The sequence below is a fragment of the Acromyrmex echinatior genome, chromosome 11 (assembly GCF_024713525.1).
Source record: "Acromyrmex echinatior isolate Ae372 chromosome 11, ASM2471352v2, whole genome shotgun sequence".
NCBI lineage: Eukaryota > Metazoa > Arthropoda > Insecta > Hymenoptera > Formicidae > Acromyrmex > Acromyrmex echinatior.
This window is the reverse complement of record NC_141862.1, coordinates 7,625,793-7,645,640: the sequence shown is the minus strand read 5'-3', so window position 1 is coordinate 7,645,640 and position 19,848 is coordinate 7,625,793. Positions and strand designations below refer to the sequence as shown.

Below are 19,848 nucleotides of genomic sequence, written 5' to 3'. Positions count from 1 at the left end.
TTGAAAAGGATATCCGTTTTTCGTATGCAAATTTTATCGCCGCATCCAACCGAACTATGTCTGTCTTTCAGTGCTGAATCTTCGGACATAAAACAGTTTCGAGATTTGTAGTGATTTCTAAAGAAGACGACAGAAGGATATCCAAGAGCAGTCCGTGAAAGGTTCTAATTGCGAAGCGGGTTCGATCAAAGGACTTCTAAAATGAAATAACCAGCATACGAGGAAATAATTACGCGAGCCATTAGGGGAGCTTCTACGACATGGCGTGTTGCAAATGCAATTAACAATAACGATTTTAAGAAAGCCCTCGTCGAGTTTCAACTTTAATGGGCAAGAGTCTCAGTATCATCAATTTCAGTGATTCGATATGGGAAGAATTATCCAACCGGGAAATCTAACGTCTGCAATTAATTGGCCTTTATAGCCGTTGATTGTCTTAACAAAGCTATTGTTAACACTCTCCGCTTTTGTCTCCAGTTCCTTTTTTTTTAATCGAAATGGACCGCTCACACGATCCCTTCTTTCGTCCTTCACTCTGAATCACTTTGGATCGAAAGCTTTAAAGACAAAGTTTCGCAATTATCGCCTGTTTCGGCCCGCAAACACAAACGATAAACATACCTCCCACACTTTTCCTGCCTTTTACAGGAAACTTAATACAACAAAGATGCGACAAAGTTCTCACACGTGTGTCCTATGTGTGGGCGTGTTCGTAAATCGTGTTCGTGGGTCCGACGAATTTAAGGAAACACGAAAGCGATGTATTATTCAAAGGACGGAGTCGCGCAACTTTAATAAAAGGAAAATTCTTCCGGGCGACGCACAGCTGTGGGATACTCGACTGTCGCCAGGACGGAAATATTTACAGAAAATTTTACGCTCCTTATCCGGCATCGGTGAGCGTTCCTGTTTTATGTATTTATGAGCTAGAATCCATAAAGTAACGGAATTTTGTACGCAGAATAAGTGTGCGTTAATGATCTTCACTGCAATCCTCGCTGCACGAGATGAGGTGGAAAATAAGGAGAAATAGGACGCTCATTAAACGTCAAAGACATTAATCAATTAATTTAACATTTACTCTTTCGACTTCCATTTCCTTTCTTCGCGCGGCTTTAATTTCCGTTTAGCTCGAATCTTTGAATATAAAAATAGGTGGACGTAAAAATCTCGAAAATTCCGCGGAGTGTACGTTTAAATTTCTGAATCTACGATGTATGGTCTTCGGTGAATGGAAGCTCACGGGATTCCGGAATAGGAATCTCCGACCGTGTTCAGTGGCAGGACATTGTCGGACGAAGGTTCTGTGACTGGCACATGAATTGACCACCTGCGGTCGCGTTGGTTCACGTCGTGAGTGAATTTCCGGAGTCGTATTGTCCTCCAAGATGTTCCACTGAGAATATCCATTATCCTTGTACTGACAAGAGAGGGTAGCCAATTTATTTTTCTCGAAAATCAAATCTCAGAAAGAGCAGGATATCTTTTCGTACGCGAGCGAGCGTTCTGTATTAGACGTATCATCATGTGTTATCACAATAATTAAATTAATTGAGCAATCAACGCACTGAGAAAAACAATTTAAGTCATCAAACATGTTATATTTACATATTCTCTAACAAAGGAAACGAAGGCAATTAACAATTAAAATTCGTATTAGACGAGAATAAATTAATTAAGAGAAACACACACACCACACACTATTTTCGGTGAAAGAGCGGATCTTTCTTTGTACTTAAATATTTCCGAGTAAATTTGTAAGGAAGTTAAAGAAAGCGACAATGCGACAAATATTGTTACACAATAGCGACAAAATGCCGATGAATCCAGGGGGTATCGTTCGAAATAAGGAGATAAAAGGGCAAAAGTCTCCCTAAGGATGAATAGTGGCTACCCGTAGCTTCCTTCCTTAATTTCTTTCTCTGTCTGCGAAAACGAAGACAGATTGACGCGATTGGATTCCTATTTCGCGATCGCACTATTTCGGGCTCCCCTATTTCTCTTCTTATTCTTTTTTTACTTCTTACAGTAAGTAAGTATGCCCTGTCCCTTTATTCTAAGTTCTCTGGAATGAGTTGGTCGTACGGTTGGCAAACGGAGAAATTCAAAATTCCTGGTCCCGGGTTCAATTAGAGGGTGCACGATGCCTTCCGGTGATTCGTCTTGGTAATGCAATTAGTCGCGGACACCACTCGTGTCGTCAAGGGTGTCCCACCAGAATGGGGCGAAAGCACGCGATAATTAAGACGCCAGACGGGCCACTCTCGAATATAATTAGGCATCAGCTGGCTTTGCAAGAGCATGCCGCTCTTTGTCGACCGATATTGCATCGTGTGAAAACGACAGTCGTTTTCTCTGCGTAGAGGATGGACACCTTTTGAATCGAGAGGCAGACCAACATGATAAAGAGTTTGTTAAAACAATTAGAAACTACAGCGGTGATATATGGACTAATTTTCTATGTTAAAGTAGCAAAGTGGTACAGCTAAATAAAATTAATGATTATATAATCATATTTAATAGCGCAGCGAATAGGGTTAATACAGGAAAGATGACTTTCTATGAAAATCAATTCAGTATATAAAAAACCTTTTTTAAGAAAACATACTGAGATGTACTTTTACTGCAGCTGCAGTAAAGAAATCTTATTACAAAGAATTAGCTGAACATACTGATAATTGCTTACCGACATAATTTCTTTCATCAAATCTCCTATTAATAGTTAAATATCTTCCATTAATAGTGACAAATATTACTACAGCTTTGCTGAATCACCCAGTTTTTCTATTTACCTTTTTCCACGAGCCAAAAAAAAACCTTGAGAGAATTAAAAATTCTCGACGTGAGAATGGACGGGAAGAACAAATTTAACCTTGGCTTTTAATTCCAAGAGTGTATCTCGCCTCGATTGATAATTCGATTACAACTTCCGCGTGTCGGTTCACGATTCGCAATCGACTCATCCCGAGAGAGAAACTCAATGGTTTTTTTCTCCTCGAAGTCTGACGACGCTAAGAAATCACGAAAGTTTTTCGTACCGCCGCGAGCGGATAGATATTAGGTATACGGGATGCAGTGGACACGCGGAGTTCAGTAGGAATTAATTTAATTCCTAGCAGCGATCGAAAGGAATCCATCCGTCCGTCGCCGGAAGGATCGCATGCGTCGAACGTTTCCGACGACGGAGCACACGATGGAAATTGAGTTTCGCCGAGTTTTCCGTCGCGACGATTCGATTTGTCCTACGACATCGTGACGAGCGGCACGAAAAGTTTTTCTCGCGCGCAGAGCGAAGCGGAGAGGAGATGAGAGGAGAGAAGAGGAGAACGATCCTTCGCTCTGAATTGCGCACGATCGTAAAAAAAAAAAAAAAAAACCCGAGCGATGGATAGGTGAAGGGAAAATTGGGTGAACAACATTTTCGTGAAATGATGGATGCGCTTTACTAGGTCCCGACGTTTCCAGCGGCTCCATTTAGAGAGATACGGAGTGTTCGTGATATCTTTCAAGCGGTTGATAGGAGTATATTCATCATAATTTTCAGTGCATTTTAAATCTATATGCTTGGCAAAGCTTATTGGACGTGTGATTCCCTGAGGGAAAAATACTTTCCCGGAGGAGCGCACCGAAAATCGGTAACCGTGTCGCGTAATCTCTCTCTCTCTCTCTCTCTCTCTCTCTCTCTCTCTCATCGCATGTAGAATGCATCAGCACAGGAAATGCAGCGCATCCGTGACTCGTCAGTGACGGCGAATTTCGTACATTTGCAATGGCCGGTACTTTAGATAGGGCACATGAAGGGCAAGAGAAAGAGAAAAGGGAAGGACACAGCATGGTGTAACAAATGTGGCTCTCACCGGAATTAAAATTGAAGAGAGCGACTCGCAGTTAATTCCCAAAGTGCCGAGAAAATTTTTGGCTCGTTGGAACATTCCACATGTCCGTTGCGACACATAAAGGCAGATGTATCTCGTGATCTTTCGCTAATCCTAATTTTCCCGAGTAGATTCTGTTTTCCCGAGTGTAAATCTCTAATTCAAATTTAATAAACGAAACATTTAACATAACGTTGGAAGATCCCGCAAATTCGTCCGTTATCGAACTTTAGGTAGGAATTGAATATTTTCTGCTCGGATTCTTCCATTTTTGTCGCTTCGTATTCAATTCTTGATTGTCAATTTTGTGCGTGCTTTCACATTGGAATATATAGAACGTTTTTATACGGTCAAATAAAAATATCTTTACGTCAAGCAGTAAAAATGCAGTTACCGTCAGCGCGCATTATCGTAACATCTTAGTGCGCGCATTTCGCGATATTTTTACAAAACTGACGACCTCTGAGATATGTGAAGAATAAGAATAAGACGCAAACTCCTCATTACCATCGTTTTGCTCTTACCACTTTCAGCTGTCGTCATTCATACCAACATTAAATTATTTCAATTGACAGAAAGAAGCTCAGAAAATTCATATTTCGAAAGACATCAATCTCTTAAAACTAATTAATCTTTCTATAATAAGGAAATTTCGATGACGGAAGATTTAATTTATCCACTCTAAAATCTCTCAATTTTTTTTTTCAATGCCTGCGTTCAGCAGGAAAAATAGTCTTAAAACTCTTACGACAATTGCAAAGCTACTTTTTCTACTAAACGTAGCCAATGATTAGATGAAAATTTAATATGATTGATATATACATTTAGATCCTGTGAGTAACTAAGGACAAGACCAATCATATTAAAGAATTTTACAACAGTTGCAAAGTTGCTTTTTCCGCAGTCCATGTAAATAAAAAGTAAAAAGAAGTAAATAATAATATATCATGAAGCTTCTTTTCTTCTGAAATGAACAGCATTTGCAACGTTGTAAAATAGACAATTCTAGATTGCATCTGCTCTACCTTATCAAAGGAAAATTTAATATTAAATTTTGAAGCTAAATTTTTAATCTTAAAGAAATGAATGACTTTGTTACATCGCTTTTGACGTGGTCAAAAATAATATAACAAAATCGTTAAATTTTTAGAAGCCTTCATTTAGAAATCCCTCTCTCTCTCTCTCTCTCTCTCTCTCTTTCTCTCTCACGTAGAATACACACAGAATTGATTTTCTATTAATATGCCGCCTAAGTCAAAATCCCTACTACTAAATTACCTTTCAAATTAAATATTAATCTTCCAATTTATAGTAGTAATTGGAATACATATTATAGTAGTAAATGAAATACATAGAAGACGTTTCTCGGCGATTCCTTGAATCGAAACCGAGGCGGTTCACATATAGAGGGAAATATCGCTGGCTAATCTCGTCAAGAATAAAGTCTTATTATTGATGACTTTTACGTTCGAACACATACCCTATACATATATTAAAATAAAGGATAAAGCCGGAGAGCCATTTCCCCCATCCAGTCGGACCCCGGCCTTAAACTTCACCGCACAATGAGCCCCTGTGGATATAAACTTATGATTCACAGTATGTCAACCCGCGCAAACTTCGCAGCTGCGCGCGTGTTCCACACGGTTTACACTGGCTGCAAATGACGGTGGATCCTGAAGGTACCAAGTGTAACTAAGGCAGGCATTATCTCTTTACTGCAGAAACTCCGTTTTCCACGCCGACGAAGACAAGAGCGACGAGGCGCGTCGCGAGAGACGCTCCTCTTTGGAAAGGAAGAAGAGAAACGAGATTTTTTTTTTTTTTTTTTGCTTTTCTCCTTCCAACGCGAATAAATGGGGCAATAAATTAGATAATAAAGATGTTCTGCAAATCTTCCTTCGATTTTTTTTTAGAAATCGATAGGAGCTGCGCAAAGATCTCGAGTCTCTCCGTGATTAAGAAACCGTATTGGCGGATCTAAAGCTATGAGTAATCCGAGTAGCGAGGTGAAGAACGCTCGGTTGCATTTCTCGTGGGCGAGAATGTGTACGTGAGTTTCTCGCTTGAAAAATTTTTCCAAGGGAAAACTTTTGTAAGCGACTTCGCAGGCCCTCGAAGCTGCGTTTTATCGAGGAATGCGGAATGTTGTTGCAGTCACCGAGAAAATTTAAATAATGGTATTTATTGCAGTCGTATATATTGTGACAAAAATGCGAGATGTTCTCAAAAAATAAACATCTTGAAAAGATCGAGATTTGTTCAACTAATTGATTCAACTAATCAGAATGAAATAGTAATTTACATGAACGAAGTCCATATTACAGATACATTATTTATATATTTTTTTCTGACATCTCATTTGTCTGTGATATTTATGTATCGTTTCCTCTTGCGCCAAACAAAATACAGGAGATTTATTTTGATTACTCCCAAGTGGCTTTTTTTTCGACGGGCGACGATATCGAGTGCCATGGCCAGTTAATTAGCAAAATTAGGTCGCGTTAGCCGGATGCACGCATTGTTCGAGCCTTTCCTGAAAGTCCACGTGGAAAAAAGGGAAGAGTGGACAGAAGTGTTTCGCTTATTTTATGAAAACACTACAAAAAATATCGAGTGACACGTTTTCGGACAAGCGCGCGAGAAAATGAATAAAAAGAAAAGAAGGATCGATCGCGAAAAAGAAAAACGATTGCGAAAAGTCGGACCAGACAGTGGAAATGTATTTTCAGACGGATCTAAAATAAATTTTCGTTTCACAAAATTCAAAATTATTTTCCCTAATTAACTTGAAATTTTTTACATTAACTGTGTCTCGATAATATAATTAAGTCTCTGAAATGAATTTCTGTAGAAAAGTATAATTAGCTTTGAGTCATGTATAAAAAAATATGATTCATTTTTTTTATTTCGCTGATAGAAGATTTAACTTGACCATTACAGTCCCTCAACTTTCAATATTAACTAAGTCTTTAACTTGTTTAAAACTTGCTTAGTATTTCATTAATAAAATATCAATTAAAAATTTATCAAAGATATATTTCCGTTCTAATTTTCTTCTCTTACTAGACTGCAATTTTAAAAGAGAAATTATAAAGAAAGAGAGAGAGAGAGAGAGGGAGAAGTAAAATATAAAAATAATTACTAAAATATACAAACAAACATGTAACAATAGCTTTCTTTTAGTTTCACAAAAACATCATTTCGCTTCAGTTTTGGCAAGTGCGAAACTAATTCAGGTCACTTCAAACTTGAAACTTAACAAAAGAACGGGAGAATATCTGGCTATTGGAAAATTTTAATGAGACTTTTAAGACACGTTGCTTTTCGCGTTAATTAGTCGAGTCACAAAACGTAAAGCGAAAAGTCTAGCTACCGAGCATCCGGTGCGACGTGCGGATATCGACTTTTCTGCATTCGTGACATTCGTAAGCGCTCGAAACACTTGCTGCGGTGGAGAGATCATGGGGATAAAGCGTCTCAAACCGTAGTAAATTCGCGTTAACATGGATTCGCAGTGGCGTGCCCGGGAGACCGCACGTCCATCTGCATTCACATTGCACGCGTTACGATATATGCTCGGCGAAGTTTCGAGATATCGGTCTACTTGCCTTAAAACCTGTCTCGTTTTACAAGTCCCATAAAATGGCAGCAGGAAAGAGAATAAAGGAAGAAGATAGAGATCCCCTTCAATAAGATGGTCTATATAAGCCACAGACTTTGTCTGCAGAATAATATTATAGTTTTAACAAAAATCTGCGAGAGAAAGAAACATATATTTACTTTTTTTTTCTTTCTCTTTCTGTTCTATTTTTTTTATCAAAAAAAAATTCTCTCTCTTTCTCTTTCTCTCTCTCTCTCTCTCTCTCTCTCTCTCTCTCTCTCTCTCTCTCTCTGTCTTAGTTCTTGCCCTTTATTTTTTACTTATATTTTTATTTATTATTTTATTTTTATTTCTTATTTTTTAGTTAAGTTTTACTAAACTTTTTGTTCATATTATTTTCGCTACTTTTTGCTATACTTTTTTTATACTCTCCGGTTATCTGACATAATTATCTTAATTTTGCGTTATATTACCAAATTTTCCGCATTTTCTTGCTCATCTATTGTATCTTTAGAGGACTTACCCTTGAATATAATAAAAGCATCTATCTCTCTCTCTCTCGCTCTCTCAGGAATTGTTAAAATATAGCAGACCAATCAAAAGCAGCTTTTTCGTATTCAGACTCTTAATGGGATCTCTACTCTAGAACACTCGCGACAAGTTTTAAAATTCATGTCGTAGAAAGTGGGTCGTTTTATTTATAATTTTATTTTGAACTATTCGTCAATGTCAATTTGGATCTGTACTGATACGGATACGTCTGATAACGCTGACCGGGAATGCTGTTTCAGCAATCTCGATCGGGGCGTGTTTAATCCGTTTTGAACGCGAACGTGCCTCGCGAATGCATAATGCACATACCAATGCTGCACGAATGGAGGATGTAATTTGTACCGACGACTGATTCTCGCCGGCGTAATCGCATCGTGCAAATTAGCGGTGATTTACGCTTCGATACGAATGGCAAGTGCACTCGGTGCGGGCAGCAATAAATTATCGTCGATCGCCTAATTGCCGTTTTACATTTCCGTCGCGAATTGAGAGAGAGAGAGAAAGAGAGAGAGAGAGAGAGAGAGAGAGAGAGAGAGAGAGAGAGAATTTGATATTCTGAAATCTGTATTGACTATTTCTATCTACTCACAATTAGCATCGGAATCGAATCAAAATTAAATGTACTTGAAGTCGGATAAATTTTTGTAATAATTTACATTCGATTTATCCGCATTTATTTAATTTGCCTCATTTATATTTATATCCTCTATAATAAACTTATAATTTACGAGATAATAAATGGAACTGACTGAATTATATAAATGTATACTTCCCAAATAGCACATACTAATTGCATCGATAAATATGCGCAGCGTTATTAACTCGTTTCCCAACAATTCTACAGTTCATCGAGTTTGAAGGATGCTGTCATACGCGAGATTATAAATGGGAAAGCGGAACCCGCGTCCGGCGCGCACGATATTTACGTTGTAAACGAACCAGGAGAGACGCTCAGAAAGCCCAGGGTTAATCCGATTGCAGTTTATAATTTCAGAGGATATGCTGCGGTAGCGATTTCGACGGTGCCCGCAGACTCCCAAACTAATTAAAGTACACGAATGCGAGATCGTGCGGAGAACTCTCGTCTAACGACGACCGTCAAGTTGCGGCGGAGTGCAATGGTAACCCTTGCTCCAGTTACTTTGTGTCTCCATTACTAATCTCTATCGTTGGCGGATTCAGAAATTTGCCAAAAGGGGATCATTTGCCAGCCGCAAGCGAGCATTTTTTTCAACCCTTACCGTGGGGGATAAATATTGTCTTAACGTTATTTGCTTGTATACATAATTTTGAAAGTATACAATTTTACTGTAAAAAATAAGTGATTTATCAAGGAAAAGTCAGGTACAATATATACGAAAAAATTTTTTTTACCTGATGAAAGTTAAGGTCAAAAATACAAAAAGACAGAGAATATTAAAGTATTATTTAAATGTATAATTCATAAAATGTTTTATTTAAAATTATATTAACATAAAAAAAAGAATTGTATAATGGAATTTATGGTTTTTATATCTAGGAGTTTCTTAAATAAAGAAATATCGAAATTGTAATTAAACATTTTAGAAATATCAAAAATATTATGTAACATTTTCTGTAAATATTTTTAAAAAAAGGAGATTCCATGCTTCCCCCCTTCCGTGGAGTTCACCAGTGAACTCTGTAACTATCGCGTCATTAATCCTGAAACTCAACACAGGAATCGTGCGATTCCCTCCGGACCACCGTAATCTCGATTTCTTTTGAAAGAAACAGCTCGTAAAACTCTTTTCTCTTTAAGATGACACGATCTAAAGAAGTCTCGGAGCTGCATTACTTCCTCACTGCGAACGCTATTCGGATGCGCGATGGAAGTTAAGTTCGTTCTCGTATTACTCGCGTAACAAAATATCCTCGGTTTGTCTTCGTTACAACGAGTTACGAGCAATCGAAAGTTCGAGCCCTTCGAGTCATCCACGAATCACCTCGTTTGTTGCTCTTTTTTTCTTTCCGGAAGTCGCAGCTCGCTCGAAATCTCTGATGATGACGACGATGATATCATCTCGCGAGACGACTCGCGACGACGTCAAGTACGTGATATGTCAGCCGCATTTCCGAAGCTCCTCTTCAGGAGATGGCGAATATGACTTCGCGAGACGATGGCGACCTTTCTGTCATACTCGATTATCTGAAGCTTGTCGTGCCTGCTCTCAGTATTCAGATCTTCGCGATACCAAGAGAATTTTTATAAATTCGTAGGCGGATAATAACATCGCCATTCTAACATGATTTAAGAAGGTTTTGACCGAAGTGCAACCAAAGAAGCAAGATTGCTTCCGGAATTCCCGGACAGACTTAGACTCTTTAATCAGAGACTCATATTCTCTAAAGTTTTTGGGGTGGAATCTCACTTTAAAGTGAATTTTTTAGAGTGAGATTCTATTCCAAAGAATTTAGAGAGTAAAAGGGCCATTTTTAATTTTTTGATCCGACATTTTCTAATCACTAGGATAATTAGTTAGAGCAAGATAATATGTAATTATTCTCGTACATTCTAAAAAATATCAGTATGGATTTAACACTATGTTTACGTAAAACCCACGATGTTTATGTCAATACCACGATGTTTATGTCAATACCACCATAGCATGAATTAAAAGTTCATGTTATTAAATTCACATCATGTTGATGTTAATATTAACCCCAACACGATGAGAATTATATAGACACCGCATGGTGTTGAATTCACATCGATATTTTCCAGAACGTAGGATTTTGCTAGAACATGAGCAAGCTTTTAAGCCGTGATCAAACTGGAGATTGATTGAGATCGGATTGGAATTTAACCAATCAGAAGAAAGAGAAAATCAATCTCAAGTTTAGTGAACTTTACTTTGATTGGTTAAATTCTAACCCAATCTCAATCTCAAGTCTGATCACAATTTAGTGATCAGTTTTTGATTAAGGACTCTCTGTAATACCTACAGGACGAATCCCTTGTAACTTTCACGTACTTATGCGTCTATTTCGGGAGATGCCATATACAAACGATGCATTCTCAAGCAGAACAAGTCACGATAATGTCAAAAGTGACGTTAAAATGATTCGCGAATGATCGAAAAATGACTTTCAATGCTCATTTCGGAATCATTTCGATGTCATTGATGACTTGTCGTTCCGCTTGAGTTTCCATTCTCTTAGCAGCCGCCGCCCGCGGAATTCCGCGATAAGGCCTCGACGTAAATCAACGGTGTTTTATCGACAGGCACGTCCAAAGGGTGCACCTGCGAGCGGCGGGTGAGGAGAGGAGAGAAATGAAAGGGTGGATGGTCCGCGAGGCTTGTTTTCCGGTTGCGAGCGCGCATCATCCATCGGCGCTGTTGTGATCGCGACTGACTGTTTGGAAAAAAACGCGATCGTCGGCCGTGGCTTTTCCGCACCGTCGCCTGGACCAAGATAACGAAATGCCGATATTCAACCGCACGTAAATAGCCTAGTTATATTTATATCCTCGCGCGACGCTCGCGCTGCAACGATCGCCATTCGATCGGCGAAAATTCTGCAAATTCCAATCGGAGTCGCGAGCTTATCCGCTAACATAATCTGAGAAGATTTTATCCACGGGAATATTATATAAAAGTATACCCGAGAAGAGAGACGAAAGCACGTAGAATTCTATCCCGTCTCCACGTCCTTTTCAATCATGGATTCCTTTACCGAAGGGTTTCTCCCTTGACTGTGTAATGGTAGCGGTGAAGAAAAGAAAAGTAATAACCTCGTGAAAGATTCACGCGTCAATTCACGCGAACGTGTCGTTATCAGCAGCGAAATTCTTTATTTATCTTTCTTTTGTATCTCTCTCTCTCTCTCTCTCTGTCTCCTTCTGTGTTGCGGTCTTTCTTTTCCGGATTAAACGAAAAAGTCGGATATCGCGAATGCGGGTGCTTCGGTGTACCAACGGTATAAATAACGGCCGGTTTGTACCAAACCGTCAGCTCGGTTTCACGTAGCGAAATGCACGCTGCAATTGTCGTCACATTGTTCATTTCTTACGCGCCTTTATCAAAAATACCACCTTCGGGAAAGATAAAATAGCGCGAAGCAAACAGGGAGGTTCGATCGTCGCGCGTGCGGTTTGTAACTGTAATAACAGATAAAAAAATATCCTCGAATAAATGTCCGAGCTATTGTGTATAAATTTATACACGTGTATGCAGGTGCGAGTGCCTGCTGGCACTACGAATGTTGAAACGACGAATTTTGAAACAGACGCGCGATAAAATTATCAAGCCATCGGCACGCAACATTATTATACGCAACATGAAAAAACATGCGATTCGCGAAGCGATGAATATTCTTCGGGGGAAAAACCATTTCGTTAAATCGCGAGCAATTTCCCCGCAAATATTCTCGTGGTCCATTTACACCACCCGTGAGTGTAAAATATTTTGCTTTACACTCGTGGTGAACCAATTAAAACCGTCCGAGTGAGCCCTTCAACGAGGTGCCGAATGGACAGCACGATAAATCGTTAAAATGAGAGAGAAAAATGTATGTGGCTGTGATGTGCTGTATAATACGCGATATTCATGCGGCAAACGTGATCATAAAGAAATTGTGACATTCGTTCGTCATTCAAAAATCAATCGGATCCGAAAAAAGAATCGTGATCATCTCAAAGAGCACACCAATTCAGGAGAAGATCAAATCAACTTTATTTCGACGTCATGAGAATCAAAATAATGATTTTTGATTATTAAATTTGACTGTTTATTGGCATTGAGAATGAAAATTAAGTTATTTTGATTTTTATTCATTTTTATGTGTTTTCTCGGAATGCCACACACGTTTGGTGATTTCGACGAACGGTTCACAATCGTCCACGATTGTGCGATCGTTTGGCACCAGCAGCCGCACGTAATTAAACGTCAATGGTCAGATTCGAGGCCTGGATCCTAAACGCTCTTGAAAGCGATTCGCCATTCATTCGTTGGATCGATCAAACGCGCGCGCTAATTGCCCTCCCGGAGAGGTGGATACATTAAGTGTTATCAATTAAGAGACCCGGCCAAAGCGCGATTGTCGCGGGCAATTAATCCCCGTCATTTCCGATGTCGTTTCCGATGGCTCGCGATGGATGATGAGTCAGCAGCGTCGCGACATCGAGCGTTTCGGTAACACGGCGTCGCCGTCCAAAAACCTCCACCATTCATTCGGAGATAATGGACCATCGGATCCGTCGAGAGTATTTTTCGTCATTGTTTGTCGCGACGGGGACAAAATAGTCGGAAAACGAAAGGAATAACGTGTTATTGGCAGTCGAATCTGACGGAGTGTTTTTTAACCGTTCGAAGTCCATTAAACTTACCTTTGTCGTCGATTATTTCTAGACATTGTTAAACAGGACTATTGTTAACTTTAATTGCTATTTTACTTCGTATATATAAATACAGAGCAAAAGGGTTCCTGCTGTATAGTAATATAAGCCCCATTTAAAATTCTGTTACAATTAACACTTCTTGTAAAAAGGTTTTTACTTGTTCTTAATCTGTTTCATAATTAATCTATCAATGTAGATTAACTTTAATCTTGGTTCACTTTTTATCCTTTTTTAGTTCTAAGAATTAGAAATGGATAAAGAGTAAATTAAACTGAAATTAATCTACATTAGTAGAAATGGACATTAAATAAATATTGCGAACTCCGGGATTTTTAACGAAAAACATTACATTGTTTTTTGTTAAAAATTCTAGGGCTCGTATTATATAATTCATTTGATAGACGGCCTAATGTAAAATTGTTGACACATTTAATATCTTAGCAAAAATATAAGAAGTTAAGAAGAGTAACATCTTAAGAATTAATTTAAGATATAAACTTGCTAATTACATTTTGAACCACATTAAACTTGACATTAAAAATATGACATACGAAGAAACTTTGATACAATTTTGTTAAAAATCTTTGCGGTTATCACCTTAAAATAATTTTAAGAAATCTCTGTATCAGTAATAAGCAGAAAAGAGGTGCTCGTTCTGTTCGTGATAAACATTCATGAGTTGACAGACTCAACGCAAGAGTATCGTTAGGAAAATGTGTTCATGAAAAGAAACTTTTGAATCGGATATCTCTATACGTTCAGATTTAAACTTTGAATTAAAGCAATTTGGATTTCGTGAAAGTTCAAATAGACCTGAAGAAAGCAGATTCTGTAAAAATATATAGAATCTACTTTACCATCACATTCAAATAGACGCATCATAGTCCTGTCATTTAAATAATTTTGTCCCACTGTTGTTTTAATTCAATCATTTCAAATATATTTTACATTAAACTTAAATTAATTATTATTTACAATATATGTATATATCATTCACTTGAACATAATTTTAAAAAATTACACAGAAAATAATAGAATGAAGGTTCACATTTCATCTATCCCATCTATTCCATCTTTTCCTCCAATATTTTTATCTAAAAGTAAAATTATGTAATTTTTTGTTATGTTATTTATGTTGCTTTATCATTTTGTTATCATTGTTTCGCTGGTTTTCAAACAACTTGAATTCTTCTCTCGTAAGAATTCAAATTATCTGAAAAATAAGGAACGCGCCATGGAATTTTCGCGGAAGTCCGATAATGTCCTACTATTTAAGCACGAGACCCTCTTCACCGGGTGGACCTCGAAAGGACTCGGAGTTCCAAGCTACCATCTTCGGCTGTGCTTTAACGATCTATTAATATTAAGCAGGTGTAAATAGCCTCGCCGACAGGTACAGAGCCTTTCTACCATCTCTAAGCAGTAATGAAAAGCAGTGTCCGTGCACCATCCCCATGATCCCCATTCTCGTTCGAAGCAGCAGAGAGGAACGTTTTCATTACGCCGCCACTGCAGTTACCTTTTTCTCTCGAAATGAAATTTTTATTCAAACCAAGCAAAACTTCTTTCTTTACTCATACAGAACAGAAGATTGCGGCAACATTGCTGCAACATCTTTAATGTTAATGAAATATCGCTGGAATGTTGCTGCAATATTGTTGAAACGATTTGTGCCGTATTGGTTTATACATAATTTGTGATATCGTGTGCTACTAACTCGCAGCCTCTAATTGTATAATTATAGATTTCTAAATTAATTAATAAATCTTAGTATTAATGATAAATCAATAATTTTTGAATTTTAATCTTCTACAGGTTCTACATCCTTCGATGGAAGGTTCATTTTCGTCGACGGAAAAATAACATCAATAATAATACATAATTGTAGGATCGAAGGAGGGGGGGATGTAATGAGCTATTATTAAATGCGAAACATAAATCATTGGGACTCACCAATAGCGGTGCATACCCCTATAATCCTTGTCATCATCGATAGATGATGCACGTCGCTCGGCCTTTCGTAAGTAGACATATCGCCGATGGGATCCTTCACGAGGTCCTTTGTCTGCGTTATCATGGGACGTCCAATAGATCCGCACGTTTATATGCCTTTTAACAAAAATCCTGGAGGATTATGTCACTCGTAATTACTTGAAAGATATTTTTCTAAAAATGTTTTTATAACTATAATTTGAGCAGTTATCTCTTCAAGAGCTTATTAAACGTTACTCTTTGTAACTTTTAAAGTAAATCTCTTTCTAAAGAGTGAAATCTCACCCTTAAAGATTAAAAATTAATCCACTCTTTATCAAGATTGATTCAAATTTCACCTTTTAGAATGAGATTCCATTCCAAAGAATTTAAAGAGTAATCAAATGATATATATTATCCCCCAAAAAATATGTGACATTTACTTCCTATATTGAAAGCAAATTATCTTATAAAAAACATTTTGTTTGAAAATTTAAATTCTAATCAGTGAATGGTTACTTTTTCTCAATTCGATGATATGAACTCGCTTGCAAATAAATTCTGCAGCAGTCGTTCTCGGATCAAAAAACCTGCGTTAAACTCTCTGTAAAACTTTCTTTGTCTTTTTATTCTTTCCTTCGTCACAGCGCGATCCGATGGTGTTGCGTTATTTTGAATTTTCTCTCGACATTTCTACCGAAACTTTTCACCGGTCGTTAAAGCATCCTCCACTGTTGCAAGCTCACGCGAAACTAAACGCGTCGCGACCGCCGAAGAGGGAAAAACGCCGAACTTGCGCAAATGCTGCCTCTGTTCGAATTTCCTGCGGCTCCGTACCACGTGTCCCTCGAGGCGATATTACAAGAACATGTGGGATTATAATTTTACAAAGGTTCGCGCATTTACCAGGTGTAACCTTTGCTATTTTATATTGTCTCTATATACACGCACATACTCTCCTGCATATTTTTAATCTTAATGTCACATAACATAACAAGCAAAAAGTAACGACCTCATTTTATATTTACGATATAACATATATATGGAACACTATTATATTTCATTTTTAATTGTCGGATTTCTTTAGATGGAACCGAATTTTAGGATTAGAACACAACGCGAGATAAGTAAGGCGATATAATATTTGTCCAACAACAAAAATTATTATAATATTTATTCACATACAATAAATTTTTATAATTGTGCGGTATACAAAAATATATCCACTCGCGATAAGCGTGTAGAATACTTGAACAACACGGACACTTGGTGAGGTAGAAACAGTATTATCTACAAAATAACGATATGTATTTAAAATAAAATGCCGTCGCGCATATGCGACGATCATCTTTCGTAAATACTTTACATTAAGTTTGTTCGCGTTGCTTAAAATCTCCCAAAATTTTTGTACTTAAGACGAGATAAATATATAATTCGGGCGTTGAAAAGAGAGAAAGCGGAAATTCTGAAAAAGATTCTTATAAAAAGTGCAAGCAACGCGAACAGACCTACTGACGCGCGCAGTAAATATATAGTGAAGCATTATCCTGCTTGCAAAACTGAACGCGTTAAAGCATTTTGTACTTCTAGGCTTCTTTGCAGTTACATACAGGATACACGTGTCTGACATTTTTGAAAAATATATTTCTTGCATGCAAATATTCAAAGCGCTTCTGACTTCATCAAGTTAAGCTTTTTCTCAAAGTCTTTCCTTTGTTTGAGTTTTCTTCTTCTTATTCTTGGCCACTTTGGGACTGTAATCCCAGTTGGGAATGATATGCTTCCCTTGAATCTCTAAAAAATTAATGCTACAATCGCGAGTTAAATGGGCGGATTTTGGTATCATGGGACGAGAAATCGGGCTCAATGATTTTCTGTTACAGTGCTGGACAGCAGGCGATGGTGCCAATGATCTGAAATTTATAATTCGAATTATTTTTCGCTCTTAAATTTCCCGACTATTTAAAGATCAAAGAAATGTTTGAACTGCGACTAATGCACCTATTTTTGCTGTTAGGAAGTTTCGAAGTGTCTAGGGGAGCAAGTCGGATATTTTTCGGCCAAACAGTAGGAGAGACAGAAGCTTGCCAGGCGGAATGAATATTCGGATTTCTCAAGAAGGCACCCGACTTTTTCGCAAAACTTTGGAAGCCAATGTTTCGAGATAATCCTAAAATATTAACAATTTTGGTTTGCATTAATATCAATTAATCAATTGATACTGAAATAACTAACAATATTAGCTACCTTGAGCGGAAGAGATTTCCAAATCCTCGTTCATAAATTTAATCGGAATGGTCTTTACAGTAGAGAAGCTTTCTCGGGTAGACACTGTAAAGGGCACAGGGCTTACAACAATCCTCTCATTAAAAATAGTGCCAAGTTTATTTCTGCCTATATGTGGCGTACACAACCGCTCTTTAGACTTCAAAGCGTCATCTTCCGTACCATCAAAATCTCTTAGTTTATTTGCAGAGATCGATTTCCTTGATTTCCTAGAAATCAAGTACACATTAAGTAACAACAAGTCTGCATTATTTTACTTTCTTTTAATCTTACTTCTGGATTCCTTGAAGATTTGCATCGTTCTTTATTGTCTGAAGGGAACTTTCCGTATCCAGCAATCGATTCCTTATACTTATAGATTTGTTCTCAATGTAATTAGGCGAGATTGCTTCCTCTGTCCAATTTGCTTTTGAATTTTTTGACGAATTTCTACCGTGAACAGGAGCGGGAGCTATCCTTAGGGCGTCAGTCAAATCGTCGTGCAAAGAATCTGTTTCATCCTTCTCGTTAGGAAAAAGCTCCGAGATTACATATTCCATCATCATGTCGAGAACATCTTCGAACTTTGCCTTATTCAATTTGTATTGCATAGAATCCTCTCCTTCCTATAAATGAGATATGAGTAATAAATAAATAATATAAATATTTTTATATATAAGTATATTAGGTGTAATAAAAAGAAATCCATTATTTTTCCAATAGATGGCTTTAGTAATCTGTATCTCGTCTACGCATAATATAAAAAAGATAGTATAATATATACATATAGATTATATATAGATTATGACATACGAAAGAAACTCTTTCTTTACCTTCATTGAAAGATTGCGTTCTATGAATACTTCATCATTCTGCAGATCATCAAGTCTCTTTGTCTTCTTACTGCTGGAACCAATGTCACGTTGTGTACTGTTGCTGCCACAAGTCGGATTCTTGCCAACTATTCTCAGATATGGTATCTGTGTTTTCCACTGCGTACACTCGTCCAAAATAGAATCTTTAAGCATCTGAGTGTCCTCCTCATAGAAGGTCCTCTCCACGGCAGTCCATTGCTCCTCTAATTTCTGAGTTACCACATTCTCCATCTCCTGCGACCATGAAACAGATGTTGCCGCGCTGTTGCTACTGGACAGGGTATCATCGTCTTTTAACGCTTTCTGCCGTGGCAAACTAGGTAGTCGGAAACGACCGTCCCATTCGTCGTTGCAGCCATCCTCCTCGTCCTTAAGTCGCAGCAGGTGTTGGGAAGCTTTTATCTTCTGCGTCAGTGGGCTGATCCTACAAAACGAATAATTCTCAACAATTTCAATAATTAACAATTACTTAATAATCATGAGATAATTTCTTAAAATTGTGTAAAATAAATAAACAAACTTACGTGCTTCTGCTGATGTTGTTTCTTCGCATTTCATGCTTTCCCCGAGGGTCTTCGCCATCAACAAGAACCAAACGGCGACGGTCCCGTCGCGAAGATACTGCAACCCGCGTGTTTTTGATGTGAGAAAGGGAGAGGAGAAATACTTACTGACTCTCTTCCAATTTCTGACGTTCGTAACGTCCTCGACTGGGACCTTTCAGGGCTTTCAGCGGAGCGGTCGCGTTGCCGCCACGCCTATTTTTACCATTCATAATTTCTGTTTTACACCTCACGCGAGCCTACTAATCCTACTATCGATCCCGTGCTCGAATCGTGATTGAAATCTGAAATATTGACCATGATATAACTCACGACGAGGTTCGCTCCACCTTTCTGCGCATGATATCACATGATATGCTATCTTACTGAGAGTTGTGAAGGCTACAGAAAATCCTTATTCAGCTGAGACACGAACCCACGTCGATGATACAAATCTCCACTAACATAAAAGGAAAAGGATAATTTATTTTTGACAGTAAATTGTTTCTGTAACTTACAAGAAGACGATTGTGTATCTTAAAATGAGATAAAAATTACAAAAGTTAACAAATATACTACGTGTTGATCAATAAAATTATAAATATTTAAGTGAATTTGCTCACTTTTGTAATTTTCACCTCGTTTCAAGCTACACACACACACACACACACACACACACACACACACACACACACACACACACACACACACACACACACACACACACTTATTGTATATCCACGATATTCACTATGTATACACATAATGTATCCTCCCCCTCTCTCATTTTTTAATTTAATCAATT

At 37.9% G+C, this 19,848-nt stretch overlaps 2 protein-coding genes across 3 annotated transcripts in view; both read right to left on the bottom strand.

Moving 5' to 3' along the window:
* The window catches only part of LOC105145810 (uncharacterized), a 28,207-nt gene extending 11,846 nt beyond the window's left edge, over window positions 1–16,361 (bottom strand). Inside the window, exons 1-2 of one of the 2 annotated variants that reach the window (XM_011055630.2) lie at window positions 15,881–16,361; window positions 15,344–15,514 (exon numbers count right to left, since the gene is read on the bottom strand). In XM_011055630.2, the coding sequence (XP_011053932.1) occupies window positions 15,344–15,467 (124 nt within the window). In that variant the 5' untranslated portion in view covers window positions 15,468–15,514; window positions 15,881–16,361. The remainder of the gene's footprint in view (window positions 1–15,343; window positions 15,515–15,880) is intronic. The other variant, XM_011055631.2, reaches the window with a different exon arrangement.
* Window positions 16,362–16,504: 143 nt separating this feature from the next.
* On the bottom strand, window positions 16,505–19,424 carry LOC105145811 (uncharacterized). The gene is made up of 6 exons (XM_011055634.2): window positions 19,026–19,424; window positions 18,460–18,925; window positions 17,921–18,252; window positions 17,609–17,856; window positions 17,363–17,531; window positions 16,505–17,274 (listed from the first exon to the last, which is right to left on the bottom strand). Exons 1-6 carry the CDS (start codon window positions 19,052–19,054, stop codon window positions 17,061–17,063), a joined length of 1,458 nt encoding a protein of 485 aa, XP_011053936.2. The 5' UTR covers window positions 19,055–19,424; the 3' UTR covers window positions 16,505–17,060.
* Window positions 19,425–19,848: the final 424 nt, after the last annotated feature.

Coding starts and splice junctions, on each gene's coding strand:
- LOC105145811 (XM_011055634.2), bottom strand. CDS start 19,054: ATGCGAAGAAACAACATCAGCAGAAGCAC. Junction 18,926..19,025: donor AACAACATCAGCAGAAGCAC/GTAAGTTTGTTT, acceptor TTCGTTTTGTAG/GATCAGCCCACTGACGCAGA. Junction 17,532..17,608: donor GGAAATCTCTTCCGCTCAAG/GTAGCTAATATT, acceptor TTAATATTTTAG/GATTATCTCGAAACATTGGC.